Here is a 13694-nt window from a genome sequence, read left to right as displayed (position 1 = left end):
GCAAGTTTTTTCAGCCAGCTGTGTCACTATTTTAGGCTTATAGCATACTATTACTATAAATTATTATCCAGAATGTGGAACATTAAGTACAAAAAAGGAGTAATCCACATTGACATATGTGGAAGATAGTGTATGTATAGGCCATGTGTTTTCAAGCATCATGCCAATAAGAAAAATATTTTAAAGATGTAGTGGCATCAGGTTTGACCCAAATGACAAAGTATTTTTTTAACAATATCATTTCATGAATTACTGATATTCAGCCAGAGTATCTTCTGTGTTTTTCTTCTAGTTCCTCACTTTTTCAGAACGCTTAAGCAATGTAAACATTGACATTATACATCGTATTGATAGAACAGGAAGCTATGCTGAGGTAAGACCAACAGTCTTAAAGTCATATTGTCTTTGTGATAATATTGCCATATATCATATTCCTTAGAGATAGGAACAATTCTCTGTCTTCTTTTGTTTACTTGCTGAAATAGCTGCCCTTTAGGATTCTTTCATCCCAGCTGATATCATTGTCCTCCCTCTCTCAAGGTCTGGTAACAAGATTACTATCCCTTTTTGATACATTCTTATATTACTCCCATGATGCAATTAGCTGCCTTGAGTGCCACTGTTAATAGAACGTTTGAGGTATACATTAAATAAGTTCTGTAGCTCCACTGTAAAGAAGAGAAACTGGCAGAAACACATATGGGCCTCATTGTACCACATCTCAAATTGTGTGTGTGTGTGTGTGTGTTTGTGTGTGTAAACATACATACATACATACATACATATATATAAACATACACATATATACACATACACATGTAATAATATATATAAACCTTGAAGGGCAATTGATGCACCACAAATATCCCTTTTTACTGGACACATGTACATCAACTTCCATGCTGAAATTATGGCATTATGAAAGAATTGTTGTCATGGAAATGTACCTTGAATTGAGAACATTTATTGAATGGCTTCTCATTTACTCTTAAATGCTATGATAAACACTATTGTTTTCAGTTCAGCAGTAATTATAATATAGATGCAGACCCTATTTTAGACAGGACTGCAACATGTCAAAATCAGCTTCTGAATATGATTGTTTAGTTTTAAAAAGAAGAAACAAAAATTTAAAAACTCAAGGAAAATTTACATACATATTCCATTATCTTATATAAAGCTGACATGGTTATGATTTCATGTAGTTTAATGAATGATCTGGTTGTAAAACATTTCTATTGTTTTAGTGACAATTTATATTAACTGTAGAAAGCTTCTTCCTAATGTTCCTATTCTTCTCTACTCTTTTCTTCTCGTTCTTTCTTTCTTGATAGGAAAACTGAAAACAAACAATAGAAGCAAATTAATATCCTACTGTAAAAAAAAATTGGCATTTGGCTTCCTACTGTCAAATCATTACTATTGGATTATAAGATATTGCCATAGTCATTGATTTATTAGGATTTTCAGTTCTTTTTATAATTCATTGGCAAATCATTTCAAATTATATATGCAATAGAATAACCACTGAAATATTTCAGGTTTTTTTTTGTTATATATCACAAAATATTGATCTACCATAGAAAAGATTGTATGCCTTATTCTTTGAAAAATAATATGTATGTCTACTGATTAATGTATATGCTTGATTTTGGTAGGAGGTTGAGACCTATTTTCATGAAGGACTTGAGAAATGGAGAGAGCTGAATCTGACATGGCATTTTGGTATACTCTTTTTTTCCCAAAAAAAATTTGCATTGCATTTTACTCAGAAATTCAAGTACTTACAGTAAAAAAATTCAGAACTACCTGGTTACTTTCTCCTGTTGTTTCTGCTACTTTCAGTTTCTAAACTAAGTCTTCAGTATTTGGTTAGCATCAAGTCAAAAAGAGTTTTTTTTCTGTGCCTTCCTCCTCCCTCTATAAAAACAGAGTTGTCTTATAAGATAGCCAGGAATTTTCTGGAAAGATTATGTTTGGCTACATAACAAGTGTCAAGCAATTTCCATATTATCCACATCTCCCCTTAGATTGGATGGACAGTAATATACCAAAAGCACTATTACCGTGTTTCCCCCAAAATAAAACAAGGCCTCATTTTCTTTTAACCGCCGAAATAAGCACTTAGCCTTATTTTTTGGGTAGTTTTATTATTTTTGAGGTGCAGGAGGCGGCGAGCATGGTCACCTGGCTGCTGCTGTGTGGCAATATTTTGGGGGAGAGCTTATTTTTTATATATATATGAAATATATATGTGGTGTTTTTATATATATATATATAAAAACACCAAGCAGGTTTTGCACAGTTTTATCATTAAACTAAATAGATAGATATTGTGTAGAAGTAGCTGCCAAAATAATGTGTTTGTCTGCAAATTGATAAATATCTAAATAACTGAAACGTTGCTTGTTAATGACACTTGTAAACCATATAGGATTATTACAGTCTAAATAACTTTGCTAACAACACTTATTAGCAAGCATTTTAGACAGGAATATAATAACTATTGCATTTGTGCAGGATCATCATCTCCTGGAACCAGTATAGTAGTACAGGTAGGGCTCAATTTACCACCACAATTGAGCCCAATTTTTTTTGTTGCTAAGTGAAACATTTGTTAAATGAGTTTTGCTCCATTTTACGACCTTTCTTGCCACAATTGTTGAAAGGGAGAGAAAGAGTTATAATTACTTTTTTTTTAATTGGAAGATTTCTGATATGTTCTGTATGTGTAGGAAGAATGAAGAAGTTACCCTTGTTAATTCATCTTGACTCATCCCCTTGAGTGTATATAATTGGAGCTTTAGCCCTTAGTCCCTTAGTCCTGACAAAAAAGTACCATCCTTTAAATTATTTATAGCTGTTACTAATTACTTTGTTTTCTCAGTTTTTCCCCTAATGTTTTTTTATATTTTTTTTTACATAGTGACATTCTACAGACAGGTAGTCAACAAATGCCAGTCTTTCAATCAAATAGTATACTATCAGAATAACATTGTAAAAAGCTTGAAAACCCACCTGCAAGTGAAAAACAGTCTTGCATTTCAACCCCTTTTGGAGTAAGTATATGTTGTCATCGGACATACATTTTCTTCACAAGACAAGAATGTGGGTATTTTTATCTGTAAATAAAAAGAGAATGATTCTGTGGTTCTAAGTGCCTTTAATTTTTTTAATCTTAATGATTGCTTCTGTTGCTTTATTTACAAGACTTTGATTGGGTTCACATAATGCATTAACCTATAATGTGATCTCTTTACTTTTGGTTTAAGAGTATGAGGTAAAATAAATTACAGTGCAATGTGTAACCAGTCTGTATGAATCACATAATTCATGTAGGCCCATACATCACATATAATTGAAAACCATAGTTTTGTAGCTGAACATATTGTGTGAGCCTATCCAATTAAGGGTACTCAGTTAAAAAACTACAGCTTAATACAGCATGCAAACCAAGACATAATTCTGCTATGTGTTTTTCAATCTAGTTTGGTGGTACAGCTGGCCCGTGATCTTCAGACAGATTTTTATCCACATTTTCAAGATTTTTTTCTCTGCATTACAAGTCTCTTAGAAACTCAGGACACAGAGTTGTTAGAATGGGCCTTTACATCACTTTCCTACCTTTACAAATACTTATGGAGGCTTATGGTGAAGGACATGACCAACATTTATGGGTAAGCATTTTGATCAAAAATACTATATAGGATTTTGGTATACAAGTTTTATTAACTACCATCATTTGAGTGCTAATCCTTAATTCATTTTACTGACCATGCAAAATATATGCTATACACCTAACCCTGGAAATACTAATAGTAATATATATGTTAGTCTACCATAAGCTTAAGATGCACTCTAGTAATTATTGTAACATTAATTTTAGACAAAGTCCTTAATGAACTAGAACCTTAACTTCATAACTCAATGTGACTCTAGTTCTAGAAGAAAATCTCAACCATAACTTATATCAAGGTCTGTCATTAATCTTAAACATGTCTCCTAATTCTTATGACATTAATTTTAACCAAAGCCCTTAGTGTACTAGAACCTTTCTGTTACATTGTGGTGTGTGTGTGTGTGTGTGTGTGTGAAGGAGTTGATAGGAATATATTTTTCTTTACAGAAAATACAGGAATGTATTTTTCTTTAATCTGATCACCCCACTCCTGTGCTTTCATGGAACTACTTAGGAGCAACCATTGCAATTTTTGTCCCCAGTTTCTTCAGTACCTAAATAAACTTTGTCAATCCCCCCCCCCCCCCCATTCTTATGAACTATCTTACTTTGGTGTATGTGTTCTGTTTATACATATAACAAAATATATCCTATCCTGAATTAGATTGGTGAGTCTGCAAAATGTTGCTGGAGGAATCACTTGACCTGGCTACTTTTCATTCTTTTTTTTTGTAAATGAAAACTTTGTGTTTACAGATTGTACAGCACCCTTCTGGCTCATCGGAAACAGCACATTAGAAACTTTGCAGCAGAAAGCTTCACCTTCCTGATGAGGAAGGTAAGTGTTGTGATGGACAGGGGGAGCAGTACTGGGAATAATGAATGGGAAAGAGATAGTTTTCCTTGAGACCAGTTGGCCATGGTATTTAAGTCAATGGAAACAGTTGCCTGGGATCCCTTTGGCACTGGCGTCTATTTCTGTTTCATGAAGAGCATATACTCTACCATGAATGATCATCTCTTCTTAATAATACATGTTAGAAGCTGTTTTAGTCAAGGGTTCATTAGATAACTATGCAGTAATATTAGTTCTCAAGGTATAATACAAAGGTCACAGGATTAAGAGTAGCTCTTCTCTCCCAATATACATATATGTTACATAATACTTGAAACTGCCCAAGATATATCCAGTTTATATTTTAGAGAACTGGGAGAAGAAGATCTATACCTGAACCAGTTGTATTCCTGCCTGCAGTTTGATTTGAACCAAGGATTTCTGACTCTTGAATTACCTACTGCATGAGCTCAGAATTTTTCAGTTTTCTACTATGAACTATTTAATGGGAAGTGTGGTAAATCATGGGCATTGCTGTGTGTTAATTCGAGATCCTTGTCTCAGCTTAATCATCTAGCATAACAAATTTTGTTTCAGTTTGAGATGTGCAAGTTTGGTTTGTGCTTATCCATCTGACCTGGATAGCAAAAATCAGTAGGTGTGATTGTTATCATTATAGTGATTGCAACTATAGTGATCTTAAGGCAATGAGTGACTGTAATACACAACAACAGAAATGGGTGGTGAAGAGAGCAGGAAGGAAAACACAACATTTTATGATAGTGTTCTTCAGGGGAATTTTTTTCCCCTGAAGAACACAGATGGACATTTGGAAAACCATATAATTATTGTGCAGGTTTTTCTACATATATTACTGAATAAAAACCAAGAAATATAACTCACTAAAAACAAAGAAATATAACATAAAAGGCTATAACTTTTACTGGGTAATCATGCAATACCAACAATGATAATGATAATAATATACACACAGTATGACAAGAATAGACATCAGGTTTGTCATGGCAGGATTCTCACGATTAGGCAATCAAGAATCCAGAAACGTGGTGTGTTTTTATGACTAAAGTTAAGAAGCTTTACAATAGAATTTTAGTGATATGTATACAGCTTTTATCAGATGCAAGTTTTATTTATGCAATCAGTGTTCAAATTTCTATGAGATACCTAATAAAAGAACTAATAAAATGTTTTTCATTATGAAATGAAATAATTTTATTGAAAATAAAATATTTATTATAGTAATATGTTGACATAAACTATCTCATGGTAATTTAAAGCATAAATAAAACCAAATAGTAAAATTCAATTAAAATATAAAATCAATAAAATAGCAAACAGTAATATTAATAGGACAGTAAAATGTTGGTAATAATAAACATAATGTCAGGCAGCCAATAATAAGATGTCTTTCCATAATAGTAATATTATTGGCTGTGGTGTTCATCCACCTACTTTTTCCAATTAAGTTTAAGTAACATGGAAGAGCACTACAGTGTTGAAAATTTCAGGTTGAGAAGTCAGAGTATCAATGGGAATTAACTGAATTTTGAGTGTAATAGTGGAACACTACATTTTCATTCTTCAATTTTGTCTCACAGGTTTCTGACAAAAATGCCCTTTTAAACCTTATGTTCCTTGATCTGGGAGAGCATCCAGAGAAAGTGGAAGGTGTGGGACAATTAATTTTTGAGATGTGCAAAGGGGTTAGAAACATGTTCCATTCCTGTGCAGAAAAGGTAAATTATTCTTGGTGAATGAAAAATATATAACCTAATTTATAGAAGATCTATAATCATGACCACACCGTGTCTGGTTGTAAGCTGAGGGCATATACTGGTCCAGAATCTGATTTTTTAAATATAAATGGTGCTGCACTTCATGGTTAGATGGCCTAGACATTGTATTTGAATATAGATCTTTTTAACATTTATATTTTATTGTGTTTTACTAATCTAGGTGAAATGTTAATATACAATGCTACTCCATATATGATATAACATACACTAAATAATAAATAGAGTATCTGATTTGCTATATTTAGGTTAGCTTAGATTTGGATCGTTTACTTTTTAAGCACTATTAACCACTATTTTTATGTTTTGCTTATTACTTGGTCAATGGGTAGGCTGAAAGTAAGTGCCAATGGTGGAAGGTCTTAAAAAAATATATTTTAGTAAAACATGTATCCATATGATGTATCATCATCGTATCTGTTTTATATTTTTTAAAGGACAAAATCACATTACCATAAGGCAGGGGTGTCAAACTCGATTTCATTGAGGGCCGCATCAGGGTTGTGTTTGACCTTGGGGTGTGTGTGTGTTTGTGTGTGTGTCTGTGTGTGGCCGGGGGGGGGGCGTGCATAGCCAGCTCAACAACCCTAGTGTCGGGTGGCTGTGGCGACCCTAGCACTCTGCCAGCAAAAACGGGCTGCTGAGCTCCATTTCTGGCTGTTGACGGCCTCTTGCAACCCTCTGCCAGCGAAGATAGAGCAGCCCTCCTGAGCTCCATTTTCACTGGGAGAGGCACTGCAGGCCAGTCCCTCACTGTTTCCAGGGTGGCCCCATGGCCAAGATCTAAGCATCCCAGGCGCCGAATCCTGCCCGCGGGACTTGAGGTTGACCTCCTTGCCATATGGGGTCCTTGAAGCTCCCTGAACTTAATTAGAGGCAATCCTTGACTTATGACCAACATTGAGCCCAACATTTCTGTTATTAAATGAGACATTTATTAAGTGAGTTGTGCCCCATTTTATGACTTCTTGCCACAGTTGTTAAGTGACACTCTGTAGTTGGTAAGTTAGTAATCTGGTTAAGTGAATGTGGCTTCTCCATTGACTTTGCTGGTCAGAAAGTCTCAAAAGGTGATCACATGACCTCGGGACACTGCAACCCTCATAAATATGAACCAGTTGCCAGTCATCTGAATTTTAGTCACATGATCATGGGGATACTGCTAAGATTGTAAATATGAAAAATGGTCATAAATCACATTTTTCAGTGCCCTTGTAACATTGAATAGTCACTAAACGAACTGTTGTAAGTCAAGGGCTACCTGTATTAGTACATTAATGATGTTGCCACGTTTGAGTAATGAAACATCTGCAAGAAAACAATTAAGCTCAGAGAGCCCCAAGGATCCCTCATTTCAACTCTGAGCTACAAATATTCTCTTATGTTGGTACCACATTACCATAATCTGGTCATATGAGAACATCTTTCAGCAATGTTATTGAGTGAGTGTGGTAGATTGCTCATTTCTCCCATATACTAAAAGGAAACTTTTTAGATATTTGATCCAATATTTAATTATTATCCTTTGATTAGTTGAAATACTGAATTGGACACTATTAGAAATCATGGCTATGGAAGGAAGAATTATATCTCTAACTTTTTGATTTCTGTATCCTGTAATGATCAACTCACATAGAATAACAAATTATTGTAGAGGTTATTGACAATAACTGTTTAAAATTTTTATTTAGAAAATAGCCCTCATTTATCTGAGATTCTTTCTGCAGGCCATACTGTTAATTTTGAAGAAGATGGGACCAGTTACAGAAACAGAGGTTATACTCCCTTGGGTTTCCATTGGGGAAGTTTGCAAACAAATGACACAATCAGCTGCTAGGTTCATCTCTAGGGAACATTTTGATACCTTTTTCAAATGTTTGCAGGTGAGTTGAAGATGATTGAAATACAGAGAGAAGTCCCAACTCTCAGCCTAATATTAGTGATAAGATTACATAACGAAAAACTTAGGAAAAGTATTTTATGTTGAACTAGTAAGGAACTAGTATTATTTTGTATTCCAGCAAAGAATGGAGTATTCTATATAAGCCAGGGGTGTCCAAACTTGGGAACTTTAAGCTATGCTGGCTGGGGAATTCTGGGAGTTGAAGTCCACAAGTCTTAAAGTTCCCAAGTTTGGACACCCCTGATATAAGCCATCCCAAAATGGTTGTCCTGCCTGGGGCATATGAGAATAGTTGTTCCAATTACTGTAAACTTATGCTTGGGGAAAACTGTTCTGAAAGCTAAACTGATGAAAAAATAAAGCAGATGTACAGTTAGCAAGTTTACAGACTCATCCAAAACGTGGGTAAAAATAATATTTGTCCCAAGATTGCTTTCACACCAGCCTCATTTAGATGTTATAAAGCAGTGCAGTGTGAGTAGCAGGGCAGGATCCATCCCATCTATAATGTTGCTTTGATGACACCAGTGATGAGCCAGACTCCATAAGTATATTGCCATTTATCTTTTGGAGTGGCACATATTACAGCTTCTGTATGAGTTGAAAACTTTATAGTTCAGCTTTGGAGCCATGTGGAAAAGCCCTAGAGATAAACAAAATTATTGTACTCATCAAGATTGGTTCTTTATTGGTATCATTTGCCCGTGTGGAAATGAGTGGCTATCTAACTGCTGTAGTTATCTCTGAAATAAGACAAAAACAGAAAAGTTATAAACACTGAATCTCATTCATCGTAATGAATCTTCTGTCTTATTTTTATTAATCTAAAGTCTAAACTTTGAATTCATTTTTGTCCAAAAAAATAATAATCAGGAATCAGTTTTTACGTTGCAAGAAAAGGTAACCAAGGACAACAGTTGCGAAGCTTCTGAACAAATGGAAAGATTATTGCAGGTCTACTTAATCATAGTAGAGTATGCATATGGCTCAAAAATTTCACAACCTGAAGAAGTTTGTAAGGTAAGGTTAATCTTTTTTAAAAAAATTGGGGCAGGTCATGTGGGTTTGTTATGAGGAAAGCCTCTTTAATCTGATGCTCTTGGAGGCATTTCCAAACTGAAATGACAATCCTGGGAATATTAATTATTGTAGTGTGAATATATTTAACCAGGACCAGGTTGGGAAAATCAGGCAAGCAGCATAACTGTTGTATAGGTCAGGGGTCGGCAACCGTAAACACTCAAAGAGCCACAAAGGTCCTAACCGGAAGCCCCCTCTTCAATATTACAGCCGACCGGAAATCTGGTTTCCCTACCATAGAATCTCCTCCTAGCACGGCGTCCTTTTTCCTCTACCTGTCCCTAACTGAAAGCCCTATCAATTGTGGAGCTGACCAGAAAACCCGCCCCTTGCCGTAGAGTCTCCTGGCACGCCCTGCTTCTCCCCCCGCCACCCAAACTGGAAGCTCCTCTCAAAATTGTGGTGCCGACTGGTGGACGGAGCTGCAGCAGAGGGATGAAGGAGCCACATGTGGCTCCAGAGCCGTAGGTTGCTGACCCCTGGTATAGGTTGTGTCAAAAGATTATATCTAATGATAAGTAACGTTATCCTGAAGAATATTCTAAAGAATAAATATTACTAATCATTTTATACAATCTTTTTTATGAAAAAGTCTGTACTCCTAGATAGATTCTCTTTTATGAATGAAAGCAAGTATACGTGTCCCAGGATAATATTGCAGGATCCAATCTGGTTCCAGGACTAGAGAAGTTTAGTCATCCAAGCTTTCAGACTCGTGCTGGAGTTCATCCTCAGGGAACATATCTCTGCCGGAATGTGTGATTCTCTTTTCTTACACCTCACTGACTCTCTTATTATGCTGTTGTGCAATACTGGCAATATTGCTCCAGAAGGAAGAAACAACTGGGAGGAACATGTTAATAGAAAGATTGAGAGATAGGCACAGCTCACAGTGTGATAGAATAGAACACTGAATAAGGTGTCAGATAAGACAACGTTTTCAGGTGAACGAATAACAAAAATGTTTTCAACTTTATGGCTTCAGAAAGAAATGTTAAAAAACCCATTTTGGAAAGACAGCAAAGAACCATTTTAATTCTCACTAAAATTAGTCACCATATAATACTAGAATGAATTGCCATTAGAACAAAAGATTTCATTGAAAGAAATGTAGGCCACACTTGCATAATATGTTTCTAAATCTTAAATGCAATTGGATTATCTTTTTAAATTTGTCATTCTTTTTTAGTCTCCATTTTCAGCCCACCTGCTGATAACTTTCTGAGAAAAAGTGTTTTATAGACACCTTTTGATATAAAGAAATATTACAGTATTTTGTTTATGTTTTCACATTGTGAGGTTTCTTTCTGAGTACTGCTGTATATGCGAAATAATGAAAGAACCAATAATATTGAATTGAAACATATTTTGATTTTGCCTGAATGTCTTAGAATTTTGAAAATCATTATTTGTTCTTCTATTCCAGACATTAACAAAAATAATAGATACATCTGATCTCACAGTGCCTTGTTGTGACTCCCTGCTTAAAGTTATTTCTATTTTGCTTCTCCATGAGAATGTCTTATTGTCTGATTCTTTGGTGAAAGAAACTGTTGAAAAGGTAATAAGGCATTGTTAAATTAATTTTTAAACTAATGATCTAATGAACATATGCCGTTGTACTGTAATGTTTGCTTTGCATTTTTCTGGAATAGATCAAAATATTTCTCATAATAAATGACTAAGTTATTCTCAGCAATGGAAATGTCGTATATGTGTATTGACTGTGGGAAAAATGCATGATAGATGTTATTTAAGGAATTTGAGTTTTATGGCACTTTAAGGATTAAGAAATTTATTATAATTGTTTATGGATCGTGATCTACTTCATCAAACGTAAAGTACACCATCCACAAAAGGAAAGTTACTGTATATACCAACCATTGTTAACTATAACCAACTTACTTTTACTGAAAAAAACTGCCCAAATATATATGGAAAAGAATAAATGGGTACAAAACTGAAATGTCAATGATAAAAAACTCCTTGGAAAATGGAACAAGAGCAGTAATAATTCTACTTTTTGGTCTATGAATTTTTCCTGCAAAACATTTTTTGTAGTACTGCATATTTATGGGAGGTTGCATTTTAAATAAAAGACCACAGTCAATATAGCAGAAATGAAATGCATGAAAGCATTTCAACAACAGCAAAATATAGTGTCATTTCAAGGTGCAGTGGAGGAAATATCAGGTTAAATAAAATGCTAGGTTTTATAGCAATAGGAAGATTTTTCCCAAGGGTTTGGCCAAATATTAAACCTGCAGTTTATGTCTTAAGAGAATGATTCCTCTAAATGTTTTTATTTTTTAATTTAAATTTTAAATGTGTAAATATTTTAAATTTACTTAGCTAGATGTTTTAGTTTTCTCCCTTGAGTTGGGATTCTCGATCAACAGTGCCTGAATATGTAAAGGGAGGGCAAGAATTGAAGACATTGATATTGACATGTCAGATTCGTTTCAGCCATTTTTTAGCATGATCTGTGATGATGCTTGTATATATAAATACAGTTAATTCTGGAAAGATGCCCCTTGTGAATCAGTGTTAACTTTTGTGACATGACTACCTTTGGGCAAACTGCAGAATCAGTTTGAGAGTCCTTTGGAAAAGTCATATTGAATCTAAACCGGTCCTTTGTTTTTCTTTTTAATAGGTTTTCAGAGGGAGATTTGAATGGTATTCTGTTTTGAATTTTTCTAAAGCGATGTTTCTGATGAAGCAATTTGAAAAGGTAAGCGACCGTTTCAGCACCTTTTCACCTGTGGGGAAACAATACAAGCATCTCTGTATATTGTTGAGTTTTAGTCCAAGCAGTCATTTTCAACAATGTCAAATGCAGAGAGTTCTAATTCAGCACGGGTTGCCCACCCATGTTTTAATTAATGCAGAATTATGTGGAAAGAAGCTTAAATGCCTATAAGCGTTTATAGTATGCAAAATCCAACTGCCATTGGCTAAGAGAATCCAGTGCCTAGGGCTGTATTTATTTGTTCTGAGATAGCTTTATATTTATTCTATTCTTCGTGTTTCAGTTAATAATAAAAAATAAAATAATTGATTTATGCCAGATCCAAAATCTCAAAAGAATATCCTGGGTATGAAACCTGCACAGCTCACAACTGTCAAATTAATAGCTGCTAGATTCTTGAAAATCTTGTTTAGAGATAATGCATGAACTTATTTAACATTAGCATGTTTTGTTTTATGCAGCATATGTAAACATTCACAGAAGTGAGTAATAAGAGCACTTCAGGTTTGGTTTATACCAGGGGTGTCCAAACTTGGGAACTTTAAGACTTGTGGACTTCAACTCCCAGAATTCCCCAGCCAGCATAGCATGGCTGGCTGGGGAATTCTGGGAGTTGAAGTCCACAAGTCTTAAAGTTCCCAAGTTTGGACATCCCTGGTTTATACACTTCATTATCCTAGTAAGCCCTGGGCTATTTCATAAAGAATGCCACTGTTATCTCACAGTGCAGATAGGGCTGAGGCTGGGGAACACAAGAAGTCCTTGTCTTAACAATAGTGCCCAAAGAAAGTTAAAGCAGTGGTGCCCCATTTTACAAACTCTTTTTCATAGTTGTTAAGTGAATCCTTGCAGTTGTTAAGTGACTCATGAGGTGGTGAAATGGAACTCGCTTTCCCCATTGCCTTTGTTTATTGGAAGTCAGCTGGGAAGGTTACAAAGGGTGATCACATGAGGCTGAGTATAACTGTCTTAAATATATGCCAGTTGGCAAGCGCCCAAATTTTAATCACATGGCCCTGGGGATGCTTCAACGGCCATAAGTGTGAAAACTCTTTTTTTCCCCAGTGCCGTCGTAACTTCGAACCATCACTGAACAAATGGTCGTAACTTGAGGCCTACCTGTAGTGCTTACCATGACAGCTTGTGGAGCATGTAGCTTAGTGGGAGATGAATTGCAGAATTCCCATGCCCAGCTTATATATTTAGCTGCTCTTAGAGTGAACCCAATTGTTTTAAACATTCAATAGCCTGAATAATAAGTGTCCTCTACATCTTCGGAAGTTTAGTAAATTTTCTCAAGTCTACAATTTACTGCATTTTTCTGAGTATAAGATGCATCTTTTTCCCTCAAAAAAGAGAGTGAAAATCAGGGTGTGTCTTATACACTGAATACAGCATTTTTGGCCTGCCGAAACCCCACCCCTTTGCAACAATGGACGTTCAGAGGGTTTTAGAGGCTTGCAAAGTGCTCCTGGGGGCTGGGGAGGGCAAAAAAAGAGCAAAAAATTGGCTGTTTTTGTGCCTCCACCCTCCAGGAGTACTCTACAAGCTTCCCAAAGCCTCTGCGTGACACCCCCCCTCTTTTTTTTAAAATGCAAAAAAGAAGCATGCAGTGGGTTTGGGAGGCCTGC

General features: G+C 35.3%; 1 protein-coding gene across 1 annotated transcript in view; it reads left to right on the top strand.

Annotated features, from left to right (window-relative positions):
• UTP20 (UTP20 small subunit processome component) overlaps positions 1 to 13694 on the top strand; it is an 89189-nt gene that overhangs the window by 532 nt on the left and 74963 nt on the right. Inside the window, exons 2-11 of the mRNA XM_081957175.1 lie at positions 293 to 373; positions 1659 to 1725; positions 2927 to 3059; positions 3489 to 3677; positions 4436 to 4517; positions 6134 to 6271; positions 8056 to 8211; positions 9105 to 9251; positions 10738 to 10872; positions 11968 to 12045. Coding sequence (XP_081813301.1) covers positions 293 to 373; positions 1659 to 1725; positions 2927 to 3059; positions 3489 to 3677; positions 4436 to 4517; positions 6134 to 6271; positions 8056 to 8211; positions 9105 to 9251; positions 10738 to 10872; positions 11968 to 12045 — 1206 coding nt within the window. The remainder of the gene's footprint in view (positions 1 to 292; positions 374 to 1658; positions 1726 to 2926; positions 3060 to 3488; positions 3678 to 4435; positions 4518 to 6133; positions 6272 to 8055; positions 8212 to 9104; positions 9252 to 10737; positions 10873 to 11967; positions 12046 to 13694) is intronic.

Source organism: Natrix helvetica, assembly GCF_964273705.1.
Source record: "Natrix helvetica genome assembly, chromosome: 6".
In the NCBI taxonomy this organism is placed as follows: domain Eukaryota; kingdom Metazoa; phylum Chordata; class Lepidosauria; order Squamata; family Natricidae; genus Natrix; species Natrix helvetica.
Note: the sequence above shows the minus strand (reverse complement) of the source record. Positions and strands in the feature narration are given on the sequence as shown.